The sequence below is a fragment of the Sebastes fasciatus genome, chromosome 23, assembly GCF_043250625.1.
Source record: "Sebastes fasciatus isolate fSebFas1 chromosome 23, fSebFas1.pri, whole genome shotgun sequence".
Classification (NCBI taxonomy): domain Eukaryota; kingdom Metazoa; phylum Chordata; class Actinopteri; order Perciformes; family Sebastidae; genus Sebastes; species Sebastes fasciatus.
The window spans coordinates 12146335-12160778 of record NC_133817.1 but is presented as its reverse complement, the minus strand read 5'-3'; the positions used below and the strand labels follow the sequence as shown (position 1 = coordinate 12160778).

At 37.4% G+C, this 14444-nt stretch overlaps 2 protein-coding genes across 3 annotated transcripts in view; both read right to left on the bottom strand.

Annotated features, from left to right (window-relative positions):
* pawr (PRKC, apoptosis, WT1, regulator) overlaps positions 1-2236 on the bottom strand; it is a 70426-nt gene extending 68190 nt beyond the window's left edge. The window contains exon 1 of the mRNA XM_074625315.1: positions 1604-2236. Within this exon, the coding sequence (XP_074481416.1) occupies positions 1604-2236 (633 nt within the window). The remainder of the gene's footprint in view (positions 1-1603) is intronic.
* Positions 2237-10591: 8355 nt separating this feature from the next.
* ppp1r12a (protein phosphatase 1, regulatory subunit 12A) overlaps positions 10592-14444 on the bottom strand; it is a 58558-nt gene continuing 54705 nt past the window's right edge. The window contains exon 26 of one of the 2 annotated variants that reach the window (XM_074625309.1): positions 10592-12302. In XM_074625309.1, the coding sequence (XP_074481410.1) occupies positions 12216-12302 (87 nt within the window). In that variant the 3' untranslated portion in view covers positions 10592-12215. The remainder of the gene's footprint in view (positions 12303-14444) is intronic. The other variant, XM_074625311.1, reaches the window with a different exon arrangement.

Genomic DNA, 14444 nt, shown 5'->3' with positions numbered 1-14444 from the left:
TGTATTTGCACGACCAATACAGCAAGAAGTGGGCCGATTTTATCAGCTGACGTTAAGCTTATCACAAATGTATCGGTATCTGCGCACATGTCACCTGATAAATAATAAAACAATTGCAGGACATGCCAAGTGAGTACTGCTAAATGAAGGATAAATGAATACATAAAGACGCATTAATCATTGATGACAGTCTGATGACAGCCTTTCATAGCTCAGTTTTGTTTATCTTAGATTTTTCTCATCTCAATTTTGTGTAATATTTATATTTTTCTTTTGATTCCAGTGAAGTTTACGGCTCGTTTGTAATATTTTGACACTTTTATTTAGCATACGATCAGCAGAAACTTAATCAACATCTATTTTGAGAGTCATTTAAGTCATTTATCAAGTAAAAAAGGCAAATATTCACTAGTTTCAGCTTCCCAAAAGTGAGGATTTGCTGCTTTTCGCAGTTTTCTTCATTTTCCTTGTATTTTTATATCTGGTATATTTGTTTGTACTTTGTACTACTAACTTTTTTACTGCCTTTTTACTAACATGTTTTGCACTATGGAACTGTGATGCTGGAAACTTTTATTTCCCTCGGGATTAATAAAGTTACTATCTATCTATCTATCTATAAAAAGACAATGTCACTGATTTCTAGTCTTCAGTAGGCCTTTGATTATCTTGATTATCACACAGTTTGAGTGCAACTTTTCAGCATAAGAGTGTTTTAATAAGACTCAAAATCCAATACAGCAAAAAATAATCTATCCAATCCCACTCAGGTGAACTTCCCTGTGGAGAAAAAGGTGCTTTCCCCATGCAGCAGGTCAAATTCACATTAGTGAACATCACATAAGCAGGAAAATATGTGAAGTTTTAAGTTGAAAGGAAGGGTATCATGGAATATGAGCCCACCCTCAAACTCCTAAGTGGTGGGATTTGATGTTGAGCTGAGGTGTGTGTTTATAAAAGACAATGTCACTGATTTCTAGTCTTCAGTATAGGCCTTTTGATTATCACACAGTTTGAGTGCAACTGTGTGTGTTTAATAAGACTCAAAAATTCAATACAGCAAAACATAATCCATCCTATCCTGCTCAGGTGAAACTTCCCTGTGGAGAAAAGGTGTGTGATAACACAGGTGTGTGATAAGTATGGTGTCCTTTTTAAAGTGTACGACACATTCTTTCTCATTAAGGATATACATCATATCAATTCCGAATGAATCCTTAAAAAATGTTCTCAACAAACACTATAATTGACTATTTTCCACCTCCAAAATGACATGTTTTACTCTGAGTTTGATAGAAGTTTAAGGTGAAAGCAGCAGTAAGTTTAGTGGTACATTTTATTCTATCAACAACACACAGGTGTGTGTTTATTAAAGACAATGTCACTGATTTCTAGTCTTCAGTATAGGCCTTTGATTATCACACAGTTTGAGTGCAACTTTTCAGCAGAAGAGTGTTTAATAACACTCAAAAATCCAATACAGCAAAAAAATAATCTCCTATATCCTACTCAGGTGAAACTTCCCTGTAGAGAAAAGGGTATTTTCCCCATGCAGCATGTAAAACACATTTACTATCACATAAGACAAGCATGCCTGACTCACCTCATTGGATGGTATGCTGACAACACCTGTAGATCTCCTCTTTTCCCTCAACTTCCTCTTCTCGATCTGTCCTTTCCCCTTCCTAGCACTGGGACCAGAGGTGCTGTTCTTCTCCTTCACCTTACTGGGCGATGATGATGGTGTTGATGGTGTTGATGGGCTTCCCTTGTCACTGTCATTGCACGCCATGGGACTGGACTCAGACTGGGTTGCACACTGCTGAGCTGGCTGCTGCTGCTGCTCAGTCTGAGGCGTGGCCTTCTTCAGGTTGCAGGCTGTGGTGGTGGGTGAAGCGGGTGAAGCAGCAGCAGCAGCAGCAGCAGCAACAGGGTGGTGGTGGTGGTGCATTTCCTCCTCGGGTCTCTTTAAAGCAGAGCCGGAGGAGGACCGAGCCACCGCGTAGGAGGAGGCGACGCAGTTCCCAGCGGAGGCGCTTCTATCCGGACTGCCGTTATTGGAATGCTCGGTGGGGCTGCTGGTGCTGGTGGTGCTGTTTGGGTTGCTGACACCTAAGGGTGCACCAGTCGCTGCGGCTATATCCCCCAGCATTTTGGCTCGCATTTTCTCCCGTTTTGCTTTCCACTCCTCTAAAAAGTCAGTCGTGGCGTTTGATTTGAATCCTCCTGTTGCCATGATCCCTTTTTTTGATGATTTAATTTAAATTAGCGTAAAATATGAATGGAGTTTGGCTCTCTGCTCTTAGTCCTACTTGCACCGCATTCCTTACGTGATTAACCAGGTTGCTGTTGACAGGTAAGAAGGGAAATAAAGTCACAACAAATAAAACTTTAAATAAAAGTTTAAACTGTGTTGTTTTATGGCTTTTTATTAAACAAAAAATAAGTTTTAAATCCACGTATTTACTCTTTAACGAACCTCACCGACAATAATAACAATTTAAGCTGAGAACTCTTTCGGGCATCTCTAATGAGGTTTTCTCCAGTAAAAAGTACCTCAAAGTGTGTAAAAAGTTGTCCAGAAGTGTAAGGCCCAGGTGCCAGGTAGAAACTCACCTGTGTGGAGCTTGTTTCGGTCGTTAAACTGCTCTCTTCTGTCAGGTCCGACCAGGTGAGCACCGCGGTCTCTCTCAGATGAATGGCGCTCGTTCTGGAGCGCTGAGAGCCGCTCGCTGCTGCTGCTCGGCGCTCTGCCCTCTGGCACACAACCGAGCGACTCCGACAACACCCGAACATTCCCGAGTGGAGCCGAAGCAGCTGTGGAGCTCAGCCCCAGAATAAAGTCACTGTAATGATCTTTTAATATTCACAAAAGGGGCTTGTACTTTTACCTAAGGTGATTTATAGTACTTTTTTTTTTTTATACTTTATTTTTTGTTGTTTTATAACAAAAAACAAACAAACAAACAATACAGACAACATAAGACAGACAGGGTCATACTGAGTGAGGTGAAATGCTTAAAGGTCCCATATTGTGCTCATTTTCAGGTTCATACTTGTATTTTGTGTTTCTACTAGAACATGTTTACATGCTTTAATGTTAAAAAAAACTTTATTTTCCTCATACTGTCTGCCTGAATATGCCTGTATTTACCCTCTTGTCTGAAACGCTCCGTTTTAGCGCATTTTGACGGAATTGCAACAGAATTGCGTTGCTAGGCAACAGCTTGGGTCCATGTTTACTTCCTGTCAGCTGATGACATTCACATACCCTGCAACCAGGAATAAATATTACTGTAGTGCTGTCAGTAGAATAAAAAAATAAATATTTTTATACTCTCAGAATATAGTTTAATGATATATTCAAGAGTGTAGTGATGAAAGGATTAGTTGATTAATGAAATTACTGTATAGAGAGAAAATGAAATCAAATTTTAATTTTATTTTGCGTTAAGATTTTAAGAATGAATTAACTATGAGAGTTTTTCTGACTGTTGGTCCAACAAAATAGGCTATATATTAAATAATAATAATAATAATAATTATGATCATCATCATCATCATCATCATCATCATTATTATTATTATCATTGAGTGTGGGATGGCCAGAGAAAGCTCATTTTAGCAGGCATTTTGAAATTATTTTACTTAATTTATTTAATTTTAAACTATTATTATTATTATTATTATAATGAGTGTCAGATGATCAAAATAAGTTATATTAAGGTATGCTGTTGACATTTTATACACAGAATGAATAACTGAGTAATACAAACAAGAGATTAATTGATCATGAAAATAATGGTTAGTTGCAGCAACACAGGTGTGTGATAAGTATGGTGTCCTTTTTAAAGTGTACCACATGTTCTTTCTCATAAAGGAATTCCCTTGAGGAGATACATCATATCAATTCCGAGTGAATCCTTAAAAAATGTTCTGAACAACACTATAATTGACTATTTTCCACCTCCAGAATGACGTTTTACTCTGAGTGTGGTAGAAGTTTAAGGTGAAAGCAGCATTTCAGCAGTAAGTTTGGTGGTAGATTTGATTCCATCAACAACAGACAGGTGTGTGTTTATAAAAGACAATGTCACTGATTTCTAGTCTTCAGTAGGCCTTTGCTTATCACACAGTTTGAGTGCAACTTTTCAGCAGAAGAGCGTTTGTCTGTGATTGAGCTCTCCCACGCAGATCTCAGACTGACTCCCCTAGGCGCCGGATGACTCATCAAAGCGGCTCTGATCAGAGGAGAAGAACCTCCTCGTTCATCTAATGCTGATGTATACGCGCTAAATTCAGACGCTGACTGACAAGTTTATTTATTACACTTATGATGATGTAGTTAATGAGAAATGTGAACACTGAAAGATGAAATCTCCTGTACACCTTAATACTTGTCTGCATCTTTACAGGCCACAAAGACAAAACAAAATACATTGCCTTTATGTCCTCATTCAGTTCTTTATGAGACATTTTCACATCATTTTTTTTACATAATTTCATGTAATTTTTACAGCAATTTTTAAAAACAGGGTCACCAAGTGTTTTATATAAGAGAAAATAACAAACAGAGAGAAATAAAACAAAACTTAAACACAAAAGAGGAAAGATTAGTTTACAGACATGGGCTTTATGTATTAAAGCTCAGAGAAATACACTTAAAAATGCTCACATTTGCATAAATATTCAAATACACCATTTTGGTATAGGCGAAAATAACACATTTATACTGCATTCAAAAATGCATGTTGTTTTTTTTATCCCAAACTGCATGTGATTATCATAAAGTGGACATGTCTGTAAAAGGGGAGACTCGTGGGTACCCATAGAACCCATTTTCATTCACATATCTTGAGGTCAGAGGTCAAGGGACCCCTTTGAAAATTGCTATGGTTGGAACCAATGGATTTCTTATGTTTTCTAGTTTCATATGATACCAGCATCTTCAATATACGTAGCTCTAAAACTGAGCCCGCTGCAACCTCTGAAAAAAGTCATGTCGGCCGAGGGCGCTCTCAAGGAGTAGAAGAGGTTAAACTGTAAGTAGCATGAATACTGGTTAGTTTTTAATTTTTGTTTTGTGTGCAGCACACTTTATTTTGAAGGGTGCTCCACAAATATGAAGATTATTGTTTTTATTGAATGTTTGACGGGACCTTCTCTGAGGATATCAGAGATCATGGCAGCTTCATCGCCGACAACTTCTTGAAGGGCTCAAAAAAAGGAAATTTTAACATTTACAATGCGATGACGAATGAGCAAACTCTGCTGAGGAAGACTGTGTGAAAGGATGGAAAGTTCCAAAACAGCAATTCACTAGTATACAGCAGAATAGATCTGAAAAAGCAGTCATAAAGTCAGCATTTCATCCCCCTTCTGCAGCGTAATGATCCCAGTTTAGAGGAAATATAATGAATCTAACACATACTGCATGATGCAAAGCTCCATTATAATAACTCTTCATTCCAGTGCTATTCAATCCCTGCATGCATTTCTGCTCTTTACCTCACTGTGATTTAAACCTGCTATAGGTGCTCACTGTCAGACGCCTCATTTCATGCGAGGGTAATATAGCACCATAAATTGACTGTGCTGAAGGGTGGGAGCCTCGTAGTGATAGATTTGTGTGCGTCTCACTTGCTCCCAAGGGTGCACTGACTTTAAGGTGTGGTTATCATTAATATCTATTTATTTTCCATATGAAAAGAGGCTGTTTTTGTGTTAATGGACCTGTGTTATTTCCCAACAGGTCTAAAAATGTGACACCCATTCACTTCTGAGTGGGAGAGCAGCCGTTATCTTTGCAACCGTGTTACAGATAATGAGAAAAGTTGGGTGGAGCAAAAGGAGTGAGGCGCCTTTTCCTAAAAATAAACCCTGATCTATTGACTCACTGCTGCATATTTAGCATATTTCAGTCTGCTATGAGGAGGAAAAAAGAGAATGAAGGGGTCACAAGGGTTTCCTTCCATGCCAACACAAACACTGCTGCTTTTTAACTAAATCCAGTAATGTGTTCCCGATAGTGAGCGTGCTTAGCCTCCATGTTAAGTGTTTTATATTCCAGATTTATTCACCCTCTCCGAAAGCTCTTTAATTAACGGCCATATCATGTATATTTTGTAAACCCATAACACGTTCTGTGGTAAAGAGGGAAAATGCATTGCTCGCCCGGCTGTTAAATGAGCAAACGCCGAAGTAATCTGAAATTCATATTAAACATAACACCGTGTAACAGCCACTCTTGTGTTCACGTGTTTTCATTTATTTGACAGTAATGTTTCAGTCAAAAGCCATTAGGTGGGTAATTCTGTAAGCGGGGAGCCGACACCAGGAGCTCACTCCCCCATGAAATTGTTTATCCAAGAGTAAGTAAGTATTCAAGAAATGTTTCTCACGAGCCTCCCAGATGTTAGGTTCGCACAGCAGGTCTGCAGATACCCTCCACTGCAGTCAGGATAGGAGAGGGAGACGGGGGTTCATGTTTTTAGCCATGTTATTTAATCAGATATTGATGGTCATGGAGGTAAATAATATGATTATCACTTGGAAGATCAGACACATAGATTTTCATCTGGCTATATGAGTTCACAACTTTAAACTCCAGGCTATATTGCTATGATAAAGCCATTAGTAAAGGTTGCTTTTGGTCGTGTTTAGAAGGTAACCCGCAAGTTGGGGAAACTCTTGCGAGGTGGTTAAGGTTAGGCGTTGATCTCGAATAGTTAAGGTTAGGATATAGGTCACTGGTCTGCAACCTGTGGCTCTTTAGCTCCTCTCCAGTGGCTCCCTTTGGATTTTTAAAAAAAATAATGGAAATGAATAACTGTTTTTGTTTACATTTCATTTTTATTTATCATTGTTGTAGGTCTATGGTACGACGGTATGATGGAGTATTAGGGCCACATTGAGGAAAAAAAAATAAATCTGAGATTTCGAGAATAAAGTTACACAATATTATAAAGTAGTAATTTTACGTATTTTTTTCTCGTAAAGTTGTGACTTCATTCTGTAAATCTAATTTTTTTTCCCTCAATGTGACCTCAAATGTTTTGCGGCTCCAGACAAATTTTTTCTTTGTTTTTTTTTGCATAAAATGGCTCTTTTGATAGTAAAGGTTGCTGACCCCTGGGATAGGCCATCAGGCAGCTAGTCTCGCGCGAGTTTTTGCATGTTTTTGCAGATTTCACAATTTGCAGGTTACCTTCTAGACACGACTCAATGAAATGAGTCTCTCCTATCTTCTTCTTTAAAGGGATAGTTCAACATTTTGGGAAATACGCTTTCTTGCAGAGAGTTCGTCGAGACGATTGATACGTTACACGATTTTGTAGGGATTAATACGAATGACAGATACAATATGTTAATTAGTGAGATTTAGAGCTCGACAGCTAGACATTACTCCTCTATATCTTTATAGAATCTAAGACTATATGACTTGTCAAGTCTGATGCAGTGCAGCCCTCTGTGGGCAGATCAGCTCAGTGGGATCACTTCATAATTACCATAATTGTCACTGTTAACTCACACAACCCCGGTAACGTCCTCCAGTTGTTTGTTTTGTTCAACCAACAGTCCAAAAAACGAAAGACACTTCGATAAAAACAGAAAAGTTTGGAAGCTGGAACCGGTTTAACAACTGTTGATTCATTCTGTCAACAGTCTATTTGATTAATTAGTATGTTATTTATTACTACAGTTATCTGTCCTCTCCTTGAATAGCCTCTGGCATGTTCCCATGATGCAATTGCAGTGCAGGATATTTCCTATATAAATGCTGACACCACAGTCACAGAGAGAGACGTCTCTGTATCCTCTCTTCTAGGATGCATCCTCACCAATCCACCGCTGCTTTGAATCACTCTCCTCTAAACCGAGTGTGTTCGTCTTTGTTTCAGTGACAGACTCGAGCTGTCACTTCATCGGGACGCCTCTATTTGTCATTGTTTGTCAGCGGTAGAGAAACCCCGCTGCTGTTTGTCCTTGCCGCTGAGGGGTTTTGCTCATCCAGTGTGTCTAAGTCTTGTGTGTGTTGTTAAAAATTTGCAGTTGGGGAGAAGGTTTTGTTTGGTATGCTGCATGCTGCACTTTATACGGTAGAGAAGAGAGGGAGATTAGGCCACGGTGGAAAGAGTGTGAGTGTCTCTCTGTGTGTGACAGCAGTTGCCAAGATCTAATTCCTTCTTTATGGATGGTTTCCAACCTAGAAAAGCACAGCACGTCATCTCGTGGTGGAGCTGCTGTCAGGAATCAAAGAGACCAGACAGAAATCATGAGTTTCAAAAGCTCCTGCTGAGACTTATTACTGGTCACATTTATATGCTATTTCTATGATATTGTCATCTTAAACGTGTTTAATCAGTTTCACGACAATTCACACTTTTTATGTTTAACAAATAAGTGCAGCCGGGCTGATAAAAAAAAAGTGTGAGAAACAGAGTTACAGGGGTGAAAAGTGTATTTATTTATTTGTTAATTTGGTACCTCAATGCAGAAAATGAGGAAGGGTGCCCATCAACATTTTTCTTTTTTTAATTAATACATTTTTTACAGGGTGACCAGCCCTAGAATCTGGCGCCCTATAGGCAAACGCCTATATGGCCTATGCCTTAAGCCAGCCCTGTTTCTAAGACACTTAAAGGGCCAGTGTTTTCTATAAGTTTTTTTCAAATTTACTACAAATCACTTTACATTTCTGCTGACGAAGAGTAAGTGGACATGTGGAAGTGGCTGCAACTGAATGAGCTGAAGTGTAGATGAAAGCCTGCAGAGCAACATTCATCATCAAAAAATGCATATTAAACATCAAGTATAGCTCTCTATAATGACAGAATCTAATAGCCTGATGTCTTCTTTGCCTTTGAGCCTGCAGAATGACACGAAAAAGGCAGCATTAATTCAAACCATTTGTTACCATAATGACTTTTTAAGGCCAGGAATCTGTCTAAAAAAGTGTTTTTCTTTCTTCCGTCAAGGTCCTCGATGAAGACATTCTGCCCCGGACGGTTGAAGAAGCATGTCCATGTCACAGTACAGACACAAACCAGACTTCCTAACCCTGTGCTGAGGCAATGGAAAAACAGAAGAGTGAAACACTTTTGCATGACACTGGGCAATTATAGCAGATACCACCGCTTATCCCCCGAAGCTTAATCTGAAGATCAGAGCCCTTCATCACAGATCTGAAGACAAAGTCACACCCAGTGAGCTATTATTGACAATAACATGCTAAAACTAGAATTTATAAATCACATAAAGAGGAATTTGTTTTACTTTTCGGTGGAAATTGCAGGCAAATGCCCCTTATATATTCACTTTACTATCAAAACCTGCTGCCATCTGGGATTATAATAGAGCCCAGTGAAGCGGTGCACTCGTGAATCTGTAGGAATTTTAAACTCAGGGAGGACAGGGAGACATTTTACTATTGATGTAGAGTTGGAAACCTGCTGTCAAGAGACAGTTCAAGACATTTAACATTGTAATGTGCAGCTGGTGAAGCTGGATAGGACTCATGACTCTAAAAAGTACCAAAAGAAATCCCTCCACTATAGTAAAAAATAATGTTCACCTGACTGAGTCTGCAAAGCTGTGCACCATCTACTGGTATGATGGTGTAGCAACAGTCAAATGTCTCTCTGTTATTCCTGTAGAGATAGAGCAGGTACAAGAAATTAACTTTAACATCATTTTCATATGTATACATGACTGGTTATAAGCTTATAACATTAAAGGGTCAATTCACCCAAATTACAAAAAAAGCATTTTCTATTTTCCCTCTAGTCTTGTTTAGTCACGCAGGTAGTTTGGATTTTATGTGCTGAGATTCTTGAGATATCCGCCTCTGCTCCAATACAATAGATAAATATATATATTTATATAAATAAAATAATAAATATATAGCTAAAAATTAAATAATATCCATCTATCTACACTGATTTAATTTAATTTATACAACTATATATTTTAATTATATTTATATAAACAAAATAATAAATATCTATCTACACTGATTCCATTTGATTAATATTACAATATATGTTCAATTATATTATTTAAATAAATTAAATATACAGTATATATAAATAATATCCATCTACTGATTCCAGTTGATATATATATATATAATTATATATATATATATATATATATATATATAAAATTATATATATATATATATATAATTATATATATATATATATATATATATATAATTATATATATATATAAAATTATATATATATATATATATAATTATATATATATATATATAATTATATATATATATATATATATATAAAATTATATATATATATAATTATATATATATATATATATATAAAATTATATATATATATATATAATTATATATATATATATATATACCGTATAGAAAATACGGTAATTATACGGTAAATACGGTAATTATATATATATATATATATATATATAATTACCGTATTTTCTAAATATATATATTTGTATAAATAAAATAATAAATATATAAATAATATAATTAAAATCAAGTGAAATCAGTGTAGATGGAGTTATAAAAAAACATTTAAACAATTAAATAATCAGACGTGGGAACTTTACAATGTACAAGTTTATTTTTAATGAACTCTTCAGTGGTTGGTAGTCACAGCACAGCTTGCATGTATTAAGCCACACACCTATTTTACAAGATGACGGGAAAAAAAAAAAAGAAGAAAAAGAAAAAAAAAAAGTCTAAACCAGAGTAGATGGTCATCAGTCCATCGGCTTTAACTTCTTTTATTAAAATATCCTTAAAAGGCCACTGAAATGCATAAAATGTTTTCAGATGCATGGAATATTTGATGGTGGCGATTTGCTTTAACCTGACATAAAGACTCCTCACATGGCATTGACAGTGCATGTAGACATTTGTAAAAAGGACTGGGTTAGCGATACCTAAGATATTCTTTTTTTAGTGACAACACCTTGGCTATAATACTACAGCTTTAAAAAAAAAAAAATTGGAAACAAAATTAACAGCACTCTTCCAAGATACTGAATACAATGAAAGTGAAATGTAGTGAAGCGATTATTTCTCTTTCTTTTTTTTTATCTCACAATTATGTGAACACTTATTTTAAAACTGGAAAAGAAAAAAGCACTGCCAGCCGTCCCGCGTTAAGAGAGAGGCTCTACTGTACTGTATCCAATGACTATAAAAGAAAAATAATTAAAACACACCTTTTTGTCCTCTGGAATTTGTATACTTTTAATAGTAACAGACGGGAACCATAAACGCATGCCATGTGCTGGTCTCAAACAAGTACATACAGGTATATACAGCATCACTCAGTACCTGCTAAAACAAAGTGAGAAATACAGAGTATAAACTGACTACACTACAAACTTAAAAAAAAAAAAAAAAAAAATAGGGAGGAGGAAGGTGAGCGATGGAAGCGGTGGAAGAGTGAAAATCCTACATGTGATGGACTCATCATTAAAGCATTAAAAAAAAAAAAAAAAGAAATGCATATTGCACATACAGTGAAAGCTTAAATTCCACCAGGTCCGCCTCGTTTCGCTAAAGCGAGATTTTTTCAAAAAAATTTCCCTCTTGGAGGAAGACACACAGAGGTAACAAAAAAATAGGGGGGCGAGTGTGTGCATTGGTGAAAAATTAGGTGCCACGAGTAGCTGATGTGAGGGCAAAAGTGGCACTTTAAAGGGGTTAAAGAGGGGAGCACGGCACACAACACGAACACAGGGGAGAGGGAAACAAAAATAAATCAGAGATTGTGGCACAAATAAAATCAGGTGTTGGATAATTCTTCAGTGATAGCCGAGAGAGAAGAGAAGAGAGAGAGAAGAGATCGCTGCTTTTTTCTTTTTCTCTTTATGTACAACTAAGGCTTATTGGTTAAATAGTTTTCAGGCTTTCCCCGCCCCACAATGCTTTTACATGCTGATCACACAACCCTTTCTCCTGTTGCTCTGTAAACTCTATCAGGACAGCAGCCACACATAGTAGTGGAGGAGGTGGATGGATGGATGGATGCTGCGGTTGTGGTGGTGGTGGAGCAAAAAAAAAGGGAGAGATAAAGAGCTGGGAGGAGATAAAAAAAAAAAAAAAAAAGGAGTCTCTGATGTCTGTTGCAATTAATATCTAAATGTGCAATTCCATTAGTCACTGCCATGGGGGACTAGGGGGTGCAGGAGGGCGGGCGGGGGGGTCTGTTCTACTTGGAAAGCTTGCTAATGACTCGAATGAGCGCTCCGTTCTCGTCCTTTAGTCTCTGGTTGTCTGCTTTCAAGTCTGGGAGCGTCTGAAAAGGAATAAAAAAAAAAAGGAAAAGAAGGGGAGGGAGGGAGAGAGAGAGAGAGAGAAGGCTTAGACGAGTCTCGACAAGATATACACGGTGTCGTTAAAACCAGTCAGGCCAGTTTGACAAACTGTTAATTGCAGCCTTTTGTACTGTAAGCAATCTTTGGAGTCACACAGCATCTCTCATGTTTTTGTTTTTTTCTCCTTCAAAATAATTTAAAAAAAACACTCTTCCTTGTTTTTCAAAAGAGAGAGAAGTCAAAGCGGGCACACCACAGGCCAAAGATCCTGAGAAAAGCCATGCAGAATCTGAACGGCTGCTCACCCGGCAGCCACAAAAATACACAGCAGAGACAAAAATAAAAAATTACTTTTTATTTGATCTAATGCATATATAGAAAAGTTTGAATCTGGATCATTGTTTGGTGTCCTACAGAGCCCAGCAGGTTGTACAAATAAGGAAATTACGCTCTCGAAAAAATACCGTCAAGTCACAATAACAGCAGTGCTGTGTTTCAATTTGTGTACTATTTGAATCTTGTGAAAACGGCAGGCGAGGAAGATGCTGCGGTCGCAATTGAAACGGCAAACTATACAAATTTAAGTTATATATGACAATAAACACAGCTTTTAATCGGGAGACCAGTGTTACGTTGTGTGACGTGTTTTTTGTACTTCTCTTACGTTGTGTCAGTACTATTGTTCTTAGTTTATGTACTTATTTCAAGCCCAACCATGATGTATTTCCTAAACCTAACTAAGTGGTTTTGTTGCCTAAACCTCACTGCGGATTGTACCGTGATTTTATTGTGTGGCGTACAAATGACACGCGAAAGGCCTAAAATGCGTCTTCATGAGACGAGGAATGTCCTTGTGATGTTGTGCCATTTCTACGCCTTCCTGTGTCCCTGTGAGACCGGCTTGTTTCTGCAATACTGCTCAGCTTTGGATGCTATTGGTTAGTTAGTGTACATACAGTGTAAACCGCTGAGTAGCCTAACGCTGCAAAATAGAAAGTGAAAGTAAAGCCATGGATGAGCTCATCTAAATGCACCACAAGGATTCAATATTCAATAAGTTCTGTTAATTTTATTAATAGTATGGTGTAAAAAAAAAAAAAAATCAAGAGCAAAATGCATTTCCCCCCCCCAATATGACACCTGCTGGGCTCCATAGTAACCACGGTAATGCTCCACTATGCCCGATAGGCAGACACCCTCTTCTTGGATCTTTATAGTGAGCCATGACGGCTGAATTCACAAGCATTAAGTCATACTGTAGAAACAACACATCTGATTTGAATTTAAGTAGTTTGCCAGATTGCTGTATGGTACTGAACAACTGTAAACTGAAATATCTCCAAAAAACAACAACATAATGACTACAAAAAAATCCATAGGTCTTTAATTCTACTATATGATTACAGATATTATTATGTAAATTGGTGTTTGACTCTTATTTAAAAAAAAAAGAAAAAAAAAGTACAGCTGTTGTGGTGGTGACAACTCATGTTTCTACAACACTGACACTCCAACAAGAGATTCCAGTCCCCCTTAAAAACAAACTCATTTACTGATTACAGATGACGATCAAGTCGAAATATTTGATCATATTCTGAAGTATAGCGAGTTGATATTGATCAGGCACTGCTGTCGGCCCATGCAGCTGACTTTAATATCGGTTGATGTCATCTGTCAAATACAAATTTGGGGATTAAAGAGAGAGAGGGGAAAGAAAATAAAAAAAAAAAGTTTCCGTCTCTGAAGATTTGGGCCAAAAATAGGGAAGCCACTTCATGCAAAGAAGCCAGAACAAGCCAAACTGAACAACCCGAGCTCCCTCTGACAGAAGCAACACAACTAGGATCTACGAAGAGGACACTTTCCTTTACAGCACTTGTTTGTGTTTGTTAATAATTCAACTAAATTTAGACACCTGCTGGCCTTAAATCATACTTACCAGAGCGTTTTAATCCAACTATTATAAACATGTTAGTTAGTTTAGGATGTTTAAATGAGCTGAAATATGTCAAAGTCCAGTTGTACACTGTAAAAGGAGAGTGTCCTGTTGTAAGAACTAAGAAAATAAATAGTCACCCTCCCCAATCTGAAAACCAAAAGCTCTGGGGAGGCAGAGGGGCGCG